Source organism: Neoarius graeffei, chromosome 13, assembly GCF_027579695.1.
Source record: "Neoarius graeffei isolate fNeoGra1 chromosome 13, fNeoGra1.pri, whole genome shotgun sequence".
Taxonomy (NCBI): domain Eukaryota; kingdom Metazoa; phylum Chordata; class Actinopteri; order Siluriformes; family Ariidae; genus Neoarius; species Neoarius graeffei.
In genome coordinates this window covers 26,689,713-26,705,558 of record NC_083581.1, presented here as the reverse complement: position 1 = coordinate 26,705,558, position 15,846 = coordinate 26,689,713, and the positions used below count along the sequence as shown (strand labels likewise).

Below are 15,846 nucleotides of genomic sequence, written 5' to 3'. Positions count from 1 at the left end.
ACTAGTACTTGATTTGTAGGTGTTAATTGTTTCAATAAAAAAATCATAGGGTACCAAACAGAAATTACAGTGTTATAAAGTAAATTAAAAGAGATTATTGTTATAACTCTTTGCTGGTATAGGATGTCTTGAAGCAAAGCTATTAAAAAAAATTACATTGACAAGGGTGTGCATTTTGTACCTGTGCAATGCCCGACAATGCAAGGTCACAGTCTGCCACCAAGTTTAGGGGAAGGACAGTGCCATTAGAACCAGGGAGCTGTGAAGCACTGACAGGAGGAAGGGAAGTTGAAACTATATCCATTAGCCGAGCCTGGCTTAGCTGTGCCTCAGCTGGCACTGGGACATCTGAAGCAGCGGGGGCAAGCTGGGAGCCTGATAAGTTGGTAGTGTTGAGGGAGGTATGAGATGGACTGGAGGGTATCTGGAGGGGTTGCAGAGGAACTTGGGGGTACAGTGGCTGTGCAGATGTGCCTGGAGTCTCAGTGTATATGTCTCTGTGTGAGTGACCCTGTGATTGAATGTGTGTCTGTCCGTGGGTGTGTGTCTCTGACTGAGTGCATGTCTGACTGCAAGTATTGGCAAGCAAGATTGATTGAGGCTGGTGTTGTGGGGAAGGTGGTAGGCCTCCTACAACATGACTGTAAAGTGTAGCTGTCCGAACTTCTGTCTGACAGGGTTGCCTTGGTAAGTCATGTGATGGAACCACAGTATGCAAAGTAGATAGCAGAGGAGATGACTGTTGATTGAGATCTAGTGCCACAGCAGTTTGGTGGGATGGTGGAGGTTGCTGAATAGATGACAAAATCTGGGCCTGAACTTGCAACTGTACTGGCTGCTGCTGCACCTGTTGGACTTGCTGTGTTTGCTGTTCATACTGTTGAGGAACTTGAGGATGCATAAGAGGCATGGGTTGCATGACTGTATGAATGGTGATGCCACCTGGCTGCTGCTGTCCTTGCAGGGTAGGCTGTGTCTCTGCTTGGACTTGATTTTGAGCCTGGCCTGTCTGCTGTAAGTATTGCTGTGTGGAAGTTACTGTAGCAGGAACAGTAGTATCAGAGGCAATAGTACTTGCCCCTGTTACTGGAGACAGCACCATTTGCTGATTCTGCTGTTGCTGGTTTATACCCTGTGTAAAGTCAATCTGCACTGGCTGAAGGGCGTGTTGGACGAGTTGTGGGGCTTGAAGATACTGCATTGTGAGCAAGGCAGAAGGGGCCTGAACTTGAGACTGAATTTGGCTTGATATTTGAGTTGATGGTGGTATTGCTGGAACTTGAGAAAGGACAGGAGTAATGGTTTGATGTGGCATGACTTGAGCTGGAAGATTCTGTCCCTGTATGATCATTTGAGCCTGTGCCTCATTTGGGACATATGCCTGTGCCTGTGCTTGTGGTTGTGCTGAATCCTGCCTCTGTATTGGAGCTGAGAATGCTTGTGGACTCTTCAACTGAATGGGGCTAGGCTGTGCTAGGGATGGAACTATTGATTGTGTTGTTGAGAGACTTTGGGTCTGTAAAGGAAGTTGACCATGAATTTGTGTAACATCACCTTGTTTCTGTTGTATTGTCCCTTGAGTTTGAGCTGCTGTCAGAGGCAGTGCATGTTGGTCAGTGTGTACAGGGGTCTGCAACTGACTTGAAATTTGGGAGGTAACCATTTGTGGTGCTGACTGAGAAACAATTGTTGCCTGTGACTCCACAACAGAAATTCCATCTCGTGGCCCAGAGAGAACAGTTTGTTGTTGAACAAATTCTTGTTGGTGTTGCTCTTGGTTGTGTTGAGTAATACTTTTGTGAGACTGAAGGGGCTGTTGTTGTAATAAGGCTTGTTGCTGCTGCTCATGCTGAAGTAGAAACGGTTGTTGCTGTTGAACAGTTTCAAGACCTACTGCTTGCTGTTGCCTACTGTGTTGTTGCACAGGGGTTACTTGTTGGTCCAACTGTTGTTTATGTTGTAAAAACAAAGCTTGTTGTTGAAGATGCTGCTGGTCTTGCTGTTGCTTGAGTAGAACATGCTGCTGAACAGTTTCAAGAGTGACAGCTTGCTGTTGTCTGCTATGATTTTGCCCAAGGGCTATTTGTTGGCTTGACTGTTGTAAAAACAAAGCTTGCTGCTGAAGCTGCTGATCCTGCTGTTGAATGAGCAGACCCTGCTGCTGCTGAATAGACTCAAGAGAAACAGTTTGCTGTTGTCCACTGTGATATTGCCCAAGGGGTACTTGTTGGTTTAACTGTTTTTGTTGTTGTAAAAATACAGCTTGCTGTTGATGCTGCTCCTGATCCTGCTGTTGCTCAATTAGAGCATGCTGCTGCTGTTGAACAGTCTGAAGACCAACAGTTTGCTGGTCCAAATTTTGCTCTTGTAAGAATAAAGCTTGCTGTTGATGCTGTTCATTTTCCTGGTGTTGTTTGGGTAGTGCCTGCTGTGACTCTGTGTTTTGTTGGTGGTGCTGTACAGGAGTCTGCTGCTGAATCTGTAGTTCTCGCTGTTGTTGTACTAATATATGCTGCTGTTGGTCAATTTGTGGCTGAAAAGTTTGTTGCTCTGATTTGTGCATTTGTGATTGTATAAGTTGAAATTGTGAAATGTGCCGCAGTACGGACTGTTGCTGTTGTTCAAACTGTTGCTGCCATAGTAAACCTTGTTGATGATCCATTTGATGCTGCTTTTGCAAAATAACTTGTTTTTCCTCTAACTGCTGTTGCTGTTGTAAGAGTTTCACTTGTTGCTGTTGTAAAAAAGCTTGCGGTTGCTGATGTTTTAGCTGATTTTGCAAAAATGCTTCTTGCTCTATCTGTTGTGGCTGTTGCTCCGACTGTTGTGGTATTAGCATGTTCTGTTCTAACTGTGTTTGATTTTGCGCTAATAAAGACTGCTGTTCAAACTGTTGTTGGTGTAAAAGAATTTGTTGTTGTAGCAACAGAGCTTCTTTTTGCTCCAATTGCTGCTGCAATAGTGCCTGTCGCTGCTGCTCCCCTGTCTGTTGTAAAATAGCCTGCTGTTGTATTTGTTGCTGCAACTGTGGATTCTGTTGCTCCATCTGCTGTGTCACTTCAGAAGTTTGGTGCTGTTTTTGAATTTGTATTTCTTGCTGCTCTAGCTGCTGTTGTGAATAGATTGTGTGTTTTTTCTGCTGTTCCAATTGCTGTATACCATGAACTGTTTCTTGTTGCTCTGTAAGTGGTAACTGCTGAGGAGTTGACTGCATCATTGCTGACTTCTGGGGTTCAGCCTGACTTGGTACATATAATTGTTGATGGTTTTTTTGCATTAACAACTGTGGTTTCTGTTGCTGTTCCACTGAATGTTGCTGGATGGATGCTTTCTGTTGGACCTGCTGTTGAATAACAGACTGCTGTGGTTTAGGAACTCTGACAGGTTGCTGTGCATATACCTGTTGCTGTGGATCTATCTGCTGAGGGTGCACCAATGTCTGCTGTTGATGGTGTGGTATATATTGCTGCTGTGTTAGACTTGACTGCAGCTGCTGCTCCTGCAAAACTAGCTGTGTGTTCTCTATCTGCTGGGGTGGTATTCCAGCTGAAGTAGGGCACTGTTGCATTAAAAGGCCCTGCTTTTGAATTTGCTCCATCTGTTGTAATGCAACTGCCTGTTGTTGTGATGGTGGTTGTTGTTGTAGCAATGTAGTCTGCAGATCTAACACAATCTGTTGTTGTGGCTGAACTGCAGTTTGTTGGGGCAAAATTTCAGTCTGTGGCAGAGGTGCAACATTATGCTGGCTCTGTTTAGTTTGTGGCATCAGGTTGCTCAGAGATGATCCTATGGGGTCTGCAGAAAGAATGCTAATGGAGGCATGGTGTGAAACAGGGGTTAAATATGACTGTGTCTGTATAAGAGAAGCATGAGAAGTAACTGCCTCTTCTGACTGGGGAAGTGCTGTTTGTGTTATGTCTGTGGGGTATGATGCCAGTGACTGCAGGCATGTATGAATATGGCAATCATTGGAGACAGCATGTGGAAAGGAAAGAATTGAGGGAGAAAAAGACAGCAGAATAAGGATTAGTATGGATCATTAATCATCCAAGGGTAAGAGGACAATGCAGAACCTAAGCTTCAGTGCATGCTCTCAAAATGTTTCTACATTCTTTTCATTCTATGTGAGCTTTTGTTAAACTAAACGGGTGATATGATTTCAATTTGTATGTGATCATTTAGAAGCCTTGGAATTGTTATTACGATGATGATTTTTTTTTGGATAAATATGAGTTAATGTCATAAATGTTATATACAATCCACTGAATACATGTATGAAATATATGAAACCAAAATATTGCTAAAGATTGTCTCAATATAACAGAACTGTCAGAATTGTCAAATAATTCCCAGATCTCAATTACCTTTTAAACAACAATATGCTTTGAACAAAAAGACAGTTTCAGACAGATCAGCAAGCATCACATAACCCACATATGATCATGCAGGTGATCCAGCTATGCTGAGCTACACTCAATACGCCAAGCTGACCTGAGTTTGACTGTTTGTTTGGTTTGCTTTAACATGATTGGTCTTGAGCATTACCATAGTTTGTAATGCAGTATCACTATGCATTAAGAGTGTAAAGATACACACTGGTCATGATTCAATTCAATTCATGATACTGGCTTCATATATTTATTTTTATTATTTACTAAAAAAAAAAGTTTCTGATCCAGAGAAAATTAATTGATTGAAACATAGTAAGCTGCATAACGGTGCCTGAGGTGTCATTTTAACTGTAAATAGACTCCAATGTTGGCTAAAATATCAGGAAGTCCGCGACTTACTTCTTGGGAACCATAGATTGCAACAGTGTGGGGCTGGTGACATTTAAAAGCCACTGAAGATTTCTTTTTAACCATTATAACATGGTCATGCAATCTGATAACATATAATACATATCAGTCCATAGCTATAATGCATAGTATAATCTATGATCCAGGGCTACTGGGCCCAGTGTGCACTTTGGATATTTCAATTCTATGAGCTGCACAGATTGGGAATTTTGGTGTTCAAACAGTGAAACTGCATTAGATGCATAATAGAATGCTGATTTCCACAATGTGAATTGCAAATCGGGGCAGCACAGTTGTATAGTGGTTAGCACTTTCGCCTCAGAGCAAGAACATTATGGGTTTGAAACTCGCCACCAACTGAGGTCTTTCTGTGTGGAGTTTCCATCTTCTCTCCATCCCTGTGCAGGTTTCCTCCCACAAAATATATGTGGATTAGGTCAACTGGCTACTCTTAACATTCCACAGGCGTGAGTGCAAGTGTGACTTGTTGTTCATCTCAGTGTTAGCCCTGCAATAGACTGGAGACCTGCCCAGTGTGTACCCTGCCTCTCGCCCAAAGTCAGTTGGGACTGGCTACAGCTTCCTCCATGATTCTGACGGATAAGCAGTATACATAATGGAGGGATGGATGGAATTACACGTCAATGATGTACATCACCACATTTTTGCATCACTACACCTCTACTCTGTATGCATCAACAAATGGAAATTCAAAGTAATACCTTGAATTTTAACAAAAGTTAGTAAATTTATTTAGGGCTAAATAAAAACATGGCCTATCAAGGCTACTAGCCACTCATGATTTACAGTCATCATAAGTCACAAAACATATAATGACTTGCAATCTACATAACTATAGCTTGGCAATGCTTAATTAATTCAGCTTTATCAAAATGACAAATTCATGCAAAACAGACCAGACTGGTGCTGTAAACCTCAGCATAGTAGTAAGAAACAAGTTATTTGTAAAATGCAAAACGCCAAAATGGAAATTCAGTGGCAAACATCTGTATTTTACTCATATTACTTGCAACACTCAAAACATAGTGGCTGACTGTATAACACATTTGCACTTTGCATTACTTTATACTACAACCCCGATTCCAAAAAAGTTGGGACAAAGTACAAATTGTAAATAAAAACAGAATGCAATAATTTACAAATCTCAAAAACTGATATTGTATTCACAATAGAACATAGACAACATATCAAATGTCGAAAGTGAGACATTTTGAAATTTCATGCCAAATATTGGCTCATTTGAAATTTCATGACAGCAACACATCTCAAAAAAGTTGGGACAAGGGCAATAAGAGGCTGGAAAAGTTAAAGGTACAAAAAAGGAACAGCTGGAGGACCAAATTACAACTCATTAGGTCAATTGGCAATAGGTCATTAACATGACTGGGTATAAAAAGAGCATCTTGGAGTGGCAGCGGCTCTCAGAAGTAAAGATAAGAAGAGGATCACCAATCCCCCTAATTCTGCGCCGACAAATAGTGGAGCAATATCAGAAAGGAGTTCGACAGTGTAAAATTGCAAAGAGTTTGAACATATCATCATCTCCAGTGCATAATATCATCAAAAGATTCAGAGAATCTGGAAGAATCTCTGTGCGTAAGGGTCAAGGCTGGAAAACCATACTGGGTGCCCGTGATCTTTGGGCCCTTAGATGGCACTGCATCACATACAGGCATGCTTCTGTATTGGAAATCACAAAATGGGCTCAAGAATATTTCCAGAGAACATTATCTGTGAACACAATTTACTGTGCCATCCACTGTTGCCAGCTAAAACTCTACAGTTCAAAGAAGAAGCCATATCTAAACATGATCCAGAAGCACAGACGTCTTCTCTGGGCCAAGGCTCATTTAAAATGGACTGTGGCAAAGTGGAAAACTGTTCTGTGGTCAGACGAATCAAAATTTGAAGTTCTTTATGGATATCAGGGACGCTGTGTCATTTGGACTAAAGAGGAGAAGGACGACCCAAGTTGTTATCAGTGCTCAGTTCAGAAGCCTGCATCTCTGATGGTATGGGCTTGCATTAGTGCGTGTGGCATGGGCAGCTTACACATCTGGAAAGACACCATCAATGCTGAAAGGTATATCCAGGTTCTAGAGCAACATATGCTCCCATCCAGACGACGTCTCTTTCAGGGAAGACCTTGCATTTTCCAACATGACAATGCCAAGCCACATACTGCATCAATTACAGCATCATGGCTGCGTAGAAGAAGGGTCCGGGTACTGAACTGGCCAGCCTGCAGTTCAGATCTTTCACCCATAGAAAACATTTGGCGCATCATAAAACGGAAGATACGACAAAAAAGACCTAAGACAGTTGAGCAACTAGAATCCTACATTAGACAAGAATGGGTTAACATTCCTATCCCTAAACTTGAGCAACTTGTCTCCTCAGTCCCCAGACATTTACAGACTGTTGTAAAGAGAAAAGGGGATGTCTCACAGTGGTAAACATGGCCTTGTCCCAACTTTTTTGAGATGTGTTGCTGTCATGAAATTTAAAATCACCTAATTTTTCTTTTTAAAATGATACATTTTCTCAGTTTAAACATTTGATATGTCATCTATGTTCTATTCTGAATAAAATATGGAATTTTGAAACTTCCACATCATTGCATTTCGTTTTTATTTACAATTTGTACTTTGTCCCAACTTTTTTGGAATCGGGGTTGTATATGCACATCATCATAGCAATATCACACACACACACACACACACACACACATATATTTTTTTTTCTTTGTGTGTGTGTGTGTGTGTGTGTGTGTGAGAGAGACAAACCAACAAATTTATAAATATATGTGTATATGTTACCTGCACATCAGTATTAAGCCTGCCTGGACAAATACTCAGATAATTTAATGTGCATTGCTGTGTCCAGTGAAATTCACCCAATGATGAAAAAGAGTGAGAAAAGAAGATTGAACACAAAAGACTCAATCACCTGAGAATACTGCTGCATTACACCAGATGTAACCTGTGTTGTCACTGATTGAAAGAAAGCCTATGCAGCATGACTGTTAGGAGACTCACAAAATTTACGAAGTAAAGGAAATAAGTCACTCTTAAGTAGGCTTGGGCGGTATGGTGAAAATATCGTGTACCACGGTACGACAAAATACCGGTGATATATTTTTAATACCGTCAAAAATAAATATATTTGTATTTTTATCCAACTTACTCGAAACGACTGTAATGTCATTTTATTATAGTACAACCGTCTCTGGTACAGCGCGCGCACGCCACTGGATGGCAGTTTGTGGGTCAACAGCAAAGATTCTAGAATCTTTGGTCAACAGGCAGCAGCGACAGTTGGCCCAGTCATAAGGCCCAGTCAGTGCGTGAGGATGGCGACTGCAATTGATGGCGGTGTGGAATTAGTCAAAAAGGCCAATTCCTCAGCCATTGTCTGGGAGCATTTTGGTTTTCTGCCGAATGATAAAGGTGAGCCGAGCGGAGCGTGCACAGGCAGAACTGTCAGTATATGCGCAAGAGGACACAATCCATGCTGAAGAAAACCCGCTTGAATGGTGGAAACTGAATGAAACACGTTTGCCAATGATGTAAAAAGTTGCCCGCAAATACCTCTGCATATGCGTGACAAGCGCTGCATCTAAGCGCGTATTCAGTACAGCAGGAAATACGGTCACACCACAGCGTTGCCAACTGAAGCTAGATAAAGTAAATATGCTGGTGTTCTTGGCAAAGAATGTTCGATAGAAATTAAGAATTGCTTGTGGCCTACCACTACCAGAAATGTAAATTTAAGTTAGCGAATTATTTTCATTTAGGCTATTGGGAGCATGGGGCCCCATGTATGGTTTCTGTTCATGTTTGTTGTTTCTGCCTTGGATTGGCTATTGCACTGAATTGCATTATGTTTCGAGTTCTCTCCAATCACTCAGCTAAGGATGCTAACCTGTTTGCTTTGCATAAAGAGGCTTTTAGTGCATTCCTGATATTCTTCTAAATGGGCACAGCCTACTAGCAGACCGAAATAGCTTTATTTCATTACTTATATAGCCTATTTGCCTGTTTGAGTGGAAAAAAGCTACCTGTTATTGCTTGAATTAGGCAAAGTATTTTCTTTTGACTTACAAAAGATGTGATTTGAACTCACATGCAATGTTTTGTTTTCTGCTGGCTTTGTTGGCGTTTGCACTTCTTATTTTTATTAATGTGTGTTTTTATTTCCAACATTAATATAGGCCTACTTGATTGCTTGGCACTGAGTTCAAAAACATGTCATCCTGGCAGTTTAAATAAATGTCTTTAAACATTTCAACTGTTTGTTTTATAATGTCAAATACAGAATATCTAAAACAGAATAGATAACAAAAAAATGGAATAACAAAGAAACATAAATTACTATAGAATGTGAAGAAGATATGAAATAAAGCCTACAATAGTATATATACCTGTAAAACACACACACACACACACACACACACACACACACACAAAACGTAAATACCGGCATACCGGGGTATTTAGTCAGGAATATACCGGGGTATGAAAAAATGGATACCGCCCAAGCCTACTCTTAAATAAAGGAAATAAGTCACACTTGCTGTCATTTATTTGCTGCATCTTTTTTCTTTTCACCCCATCATTTTGATTGCAGTTATAGACAAAGTCTCAGAGCTCTTTTTCTTTTGCTTTAAAAGTTAAAATTGAATTTTTCAGGATACCATATTCTTTAGACAAAATGTGTTGCTTTCTCAGCATGCTTTAGAAGAAGAAGAAGAAGAAGAAGAAGAAGAAGAAGAAGAAACCTTTGTCACATGCACACTTCAAGCACAGTGAAATTCATCAGACAGTCCAGGATATGAAGTTTTCTTTGACGGTGTCATGTCCACATGCGTGCAGCAGCACGCCTCAAACTGCTACTCACGTACACTCACACAGCACCATTAGGACTAATTACTATGCACCTGTTCCGGATTAGAGTGCAATCACAGCACGCTTATAAGGACTCTTACTACACACAGATTTTGCGAAGTATACGCACTGTACCTTGTGTCCCACATTACCAAGCCTTTCATATCACTGTGTTGATATTCTGATTTCTAACTCTGTTTTGTATTTTGAAGTTTACCTTTTGTCTCTGCCTTTGATATCCTGTCTGTACCTCTGTGGCAGCGGGGGCATGATTGAGCGTTGGCTGTGAACGGCGCGGAGGCAGGTTGAACCAGCAGGTAACATGTGATGATGTGCACCTGTGTCGAATTACTGGCTATATATTAATCTATATCTCTGTGTGTCTTTCAGACAGCTAGGAATGGGAGAGAGAGCTGCGTCACCCCATGTGTGTGTTCATGTATACGTGTTAGTTGTCACTGAAAAGTGAAAAATAAAAAGAACACACCTGTTCTGAAGCCTGCTTCCAGTTCCTCTGTTTCCCACAAGTTAGAGAGTTGTTACAGCCTTGCTTTACCATTGCCTGTTTCTCGACTCTAATTTTTGATCACTGATTTGGATTTGTTTTCCAGTGTGTTTTTAAATAAAACTCTTCCAGTGGTTACAGCTGTCTATTGCCTGCATTTTCTGACAGACAGAGAGTATCTTATGTTTACAGGTAGCCATGACAACAATATGTACAGAGTAAAGACTCAAGTAAAATTGTTTTTAGCTCATCAAGTCCTTTTAAGGGATTTTTGAAGACAATGATTGCTGTTCTCAATAACTGTTCATGACTGACACCTAACCAAGGATAGTTAAGCATTTGTTTTATGGCATTAACGCATACTGTTAATTTGGCTGTGGACTTGATTACTTATTGTTTGCCTCTGTGGGGAACGTATGGCTCAGTGAAGTTTTTTTGAAGACCCCAACTCATTGTCATTAAAGGCGGGGGGCACAAACTTAGTTTGTTATCTGCGAAAGTTCGTAGTAAAAGAGTTTATTATAGCAGGGTTGCAGTGTATTTGTATCTCCTCTGCTCTGAACATTAGCAAGCATATGGGGGTGAGATGCAACTGCTGCACTCTGTATTACCTGATAAATGAAGAAACTGCTACTACCTTTGCATTTAAACAATGTTTTTTGTGTTTGATGCCCACTATGTAATTTTAAAACTGACTGATTCCAAGAGAGTGGTAGTTTCTGAGAATATATCACATTACACACACAAACACACACACACATACACATGACTCTGCCAGATGGTTGAGAGTGCGGTTATTGATAGCGGTTTTTAGTAAGGCAATACGTACAGATGTCCCAGTGGGATAACTGGTCTGAGTGTTAACAAAAGAGATTCCAGAGTCGACTGCTGATGAACAGGGTTGGCTCTGTGCACCTGTAAATGATTCTCCACTGATTGCAGAGATTTTGTCTATTTCTGAAAAATGCAAAAAAAAAAAAACAAATACTCAGTGATCATTAGGAAAGAACCAAGATGAAAGGCATGGACACATTAAGCAAAGATCGTCTTAAATTACAAGACCTAATGTCATGCGCTCTAATTATTATGTTTTGTCAACTAAAAATAATTTAAAGATAATCTTCATGCAAATTTTCACTGTCAAGGTCTCATAAGACAAGTCGGATATAAAATCTCTAGTGTATGTTACCTATGGGGCCTTGTGCATTGCTGATTGGGATCTGTTTTTGAGTGTGTTGCTCCATCTCTGGCAGGTCCTCTCCCTCCCTGTGTCCCCCAGTGACCCCCAAAGAGGCAGCAGTAGGAACAGCAGGAGCCCCAGGACCCAGAGAGGAGGGGAAAGTAGTGAAAATAGTGGTGAGGGAAGCAGAAGCCAGGCCTGAGTCCCGCCTCTCCTCTAGGGCTCGCTTTTGTCGTGTTGCGCGGAACTTCTTAATCTGAGTTATTCTGTCTCGAATAGATTTTCCCACAACCTTTGCATCACTTTCATGGAAAAATCCAGACTTGACCTAGAAAGTACAGAAACAGAAAGAAAACAAGAGAAGAAGAAATAAATAAAAACAGTCACAGAAATATGTCTCAGATAATAACTGGATATGACAGGAAGTAGCTAATTTGTGGCTGTATAAGGGCTGATATCACTGATCATACTCGTCCATCTCAAACAATTAGAATATCATGAATAAGTTCTTTTTTTTAAATTTAATTCAAAAAGGTAAACTTTTATATATTCCATATTAATTACATGTAAAGTGAAATACTTCAAGCCTTTTTTGTTTTAATTTTGATGATTATGGTTTATAACTCATAAAAATCAGAAATCTAGTATCTTAAATTATTAGAATATTTCCTCAAATCAATCAAATAAGGATTTACAATACATAAATGTCCAACTTCTGAAAGGTATGTTCATTTATACATTCAATACTTGGTTGGGGCTCCTTTACCACTGCATCAATGCGGCATGGCATGAAGGCAATCAGCCTGTGGCACTGCTGAGGTGTTATTGAAGCCCAGGTTGATTTGATAGCAGCCTTCACCTTGTCTGTATTTTTGGGTCGGTGTTTCTCATCTTCCTCTTGACGATACCCCATAGGTTCTGTATGTGGTTCAGGTCAAGTGAGTTGGTTGGCCAATCAAGCACAGTAATATTATGGTCAGCAAACTATTTGGTAGTAGTTTTGGCACTGTGGGCAGGTAGTACGGTAAGTCCTGCTGGAAAAGAAAATCGGCATCTCCATAAAGCTTGTCAGCCGATGGAAGCATGAAATGCTCTAAAATTTCCTGGAAGACGGCTGCGTTGCCTTTGGATTTGATAAAACACAGTGGACCAACACCAGCAGATGACATGGCACCCCAAATCATCACAGACTACGGAAACTTCACACTGGACTTCAAACGTCTTAGATTCTGTGCCTCTTCACGTTTCCTCCAGACTCTAGGACCTTGATTTCCAAATTAAATGCAAAATTTATTTTCATCTGAAAAGAGGACTTTGGACCACTGGGCAATAGTCTAGTTCTTTCTCTCCTTAGCCCAGGTAAGACACTTCTGACATTGTCTCTGGTCGAGGAGCGGCTTGATATTTGGAACGTGACTGCTGTAGCCCCTTTCCTGAAGACGTCTGGCTATGGTGTCTCTTGATGCATTGACACCAGCCTCAGTCCACTCCTTCCGAAGCTCTCTCAAGTTCTTGAATCGACTTTTCTTGACATTCCTCTCAAGCCTGCAGTCATTCCTGTTGCTTGTGCACCTTTCCCAGCCAGCCTTTTCAGCAATGACCTCCTTTGGAGGGTGTCGACGATTGTCTTCTGGACAGCTGTCAAGTCTTCCCCATGATTGTGGTTGTGTGTACTGAACTACACCAAGAGATGGACAGTAGTTATACTCTTTTACTCAAACTCGAAATGAAACACTAATATTTTGAGATGCCTTTTTTAAATGTTCTGTGCTGTAGGAAATAATTATCAAAATTAAAATAGAAAAATGCTTGAAACATTTTAGTTTACCTGTAATGAGTCTAGAATATATAAAAATGTCACTTTCTTAAATAACTGATTGAAAATATTTAGCTTTTTAACAATATTCTAATTGTTTAGTATGCACTAGTATGTACACCTACCCTGGTCATGAAATAACCCAAAAATAATGCAAATAACAACATAATATTGATTATATAATAGTCAGAAAATAATATATGGTAAAAAAATAAGAATGCTGCTGGCCAGCAATATATTGCATATGAAATGAATTGATAGTTAATTTCATAATAAAAAAACAGGTATAATATTTGTATCATTCCTGATCAATATTGCTCTTTTCAGCTTTCTGCAGAGTGACCAGGTTGCAATGTACATAATCCTATTCAAGATATTTGTGATGGCTTGTGATGCCAAAAAAAATTGCTTGGGTTACTAAAATCAGGATCAAAATCTCATAGTTTAGTTATGAAAGACTAATAGAGGCAGTCATATTACAAGATGAGGTATCATTATGTAATGAAATTCATGTTAAAACCTGGCTCGATGCTGTGAAGGGTTTTTCTTCACCAAGGAATGCATTCTACGATCATCCACTTTAGTTGTCTTCCATGGTCTTCCAGGCCTTTTGGTGTTGCTGACTGAGCTTACCAGTGCTTTCCTTCTTTTTAAGAATGTCCCATATTGTTGATTTGGCCACTCCTAAAGTTTCTACAATCTCTCTGATATGTCTGTTTTGCTTTTACAGTCTAACAATGGCCTCCTTCACTTGCATTGACGCCTCTTTGGGGCACATGTTGAGAATTCCCATGAACAGCTGCAAAATGGCAATTCAACACTTGGAATCAACTCCAGACCCTTTATCTCCTTAATTTGTCATGAAATAATTAGGAAACAGGCCATAACTAACCATGAAACAGGCCATAACTAGCCATGAAACTGCTTATCAGTCAATTGTCCAATTACTTTTGAGCCTGTGAATATGGAGGGAGTTTGTAAAAAATGCCTGTAATTCCTAGATGATTAATGCAATATTTTTGTTAAAGGGCTTGAATTAAAGCAGAAAGTCTACACTTCAATCACATCTTGATGGCTTCATTTCAAATCCACTGTGGTGGTGTACAGAGAAAAAAATTACGTCACTGTCCAAATACATATACAAATATATATTTGGAAAGCAGCAGTGTACTAAGAAACACATAACAATAAACTTAAACATAATGAATCTTGTTTATGTAGCATGTATGAGCATACTTAAATTCCACCATGAGCTTCCTTATTCATCAATTTCTTAAATCTGTAGGATCAAACTCATGTCTGGTCAGAGTGCACGATGCTTGATTTGCAATTAAATAATCAAAATCAAATCAAACTCAATATAGCAAGTACTGTAAGTAGAGTAGATTACCGCGATTACCGCAAGTTGGCCTAGTGGTTAGTGTGTCTGCCTCTCAATCAGGAGATCACGAGTTCTACTTGCGGTCGGGTCATACCAAAGACCATCATAAAAATGGTACCTACTGCCATCTGGCAAGGCATGCTGCAATACAGATGCAAGTGGGGAGTCAAACTCTTGCGGTTACCAGAGGACTAGGCCCCCACTGTAACCTTAACTATGTAATAGGCGAGAGGCTGAGGGCTACAGAAATGGAGATTGGTGCCACCCTATGCGCCAAAAAAGGTGTGGGAAGGACTTTAGACTTTTTTTTTTTTTTTTAGTGAGGAGTACAATTAAAACATAAAAATGCATATGATATCCTTTAACATACTAAATGACATTTTATTCATTTTGGTTGTTTTTCAATATTTGAATAATTTGTCAGTGTAACAGTTCCCTGATGTGGGTGGAGTACAGAAGCACAGAAGGCGGGAGTTGATGTTCACACACACACACACACACTATTTTACTTATTTTAGCTTTTCAGCTTCACTCAGTCATACCGTCACACACGCAACACACACACATGCGTTGTGGTTAGGAGAGCTCCCCTCTCTCTGCTCTCTCCCTCCTTTTCTATCCTCTGTCACTGCAACACAGACACACAACATTAATTAAGCACAGGTGCATTGACTTTGCCACTCACCTTCCCCCGGCCCCGCCCTCCATTCACAAACTGATGCTAGAGTGACAGGTATAGAAAATGGCTTGTTTTGTAAAACAGTTATCCCCCTACCCCCCCCCCCCCTCCTATTTTTTTGTTTTATTAGATCTAACCTAATGGTATTAACCAATAATGTATTTATTTTCATGCCACTAGATGGCACTGTTGCACTGTCACACCGTAGTGGGTTGCCATGGAGACGGTAGCTCGAGCACTCAGAAAATAAATACTGTTTGCTTGAGCAAGACGTAATTTCTGTGTATCTGAATTGCATCTAACCCACAGTGCAACCCAGCCTGTGGGCCTTGTACCTGCCCAGATTCCCCTAGGTCTGGCGCCGGTAACAATTGGGGGCTCGTCCGGGATTAAGCATCCAAGGGCAGGGTGAGCAGTCACTGTGACGGTGAGACCAGGTGTCCAAGCTTCAGGGAAGGCTGCTGCGTTGAGCGTCATCCAGAGAGCGAAAGTCACTGGTGAGACATCACGATGGCCACAGTTACCCCACGGCAGATGCTGATCTTCCAGATAAACAAAAAGCTTCCAGCGCTGAGTTCC

At 40.6% G+C, this 15,846-nt stretch overlaps 1 protein-coding gene across 1 annotated transcript in view; it reads right to left on the bottom strand.

The window, feature by feature from the left end:
- Positions 1–15,846, bottom strand: part of si:dkey-151g10.3 (serine/threonine-protein kinase WNK3) — a 120,419-nt gene that overhangs the window by 63,870 nt on the left and 40,703 nt on the right. The window contains exons 7-9 of the mRNA XM_060936638.1: positions 11,401–11,719; positions 11,041–11,168; positions 10,908–10,930 (exon numbers count right to left, since the gene is read on the bottom strand). Of these exons, the coding sequence (XP_060792621.1) occupies positions 10,908–10,930; positions 11,041–11,168; positions 11,401–11,719 (470 nt within the window). The remainder of the gene's footprint in view (positions 1–10,907; positions 10,931–11,040; positions 11,169–11,400; positions 11,720–15,846) is intronic.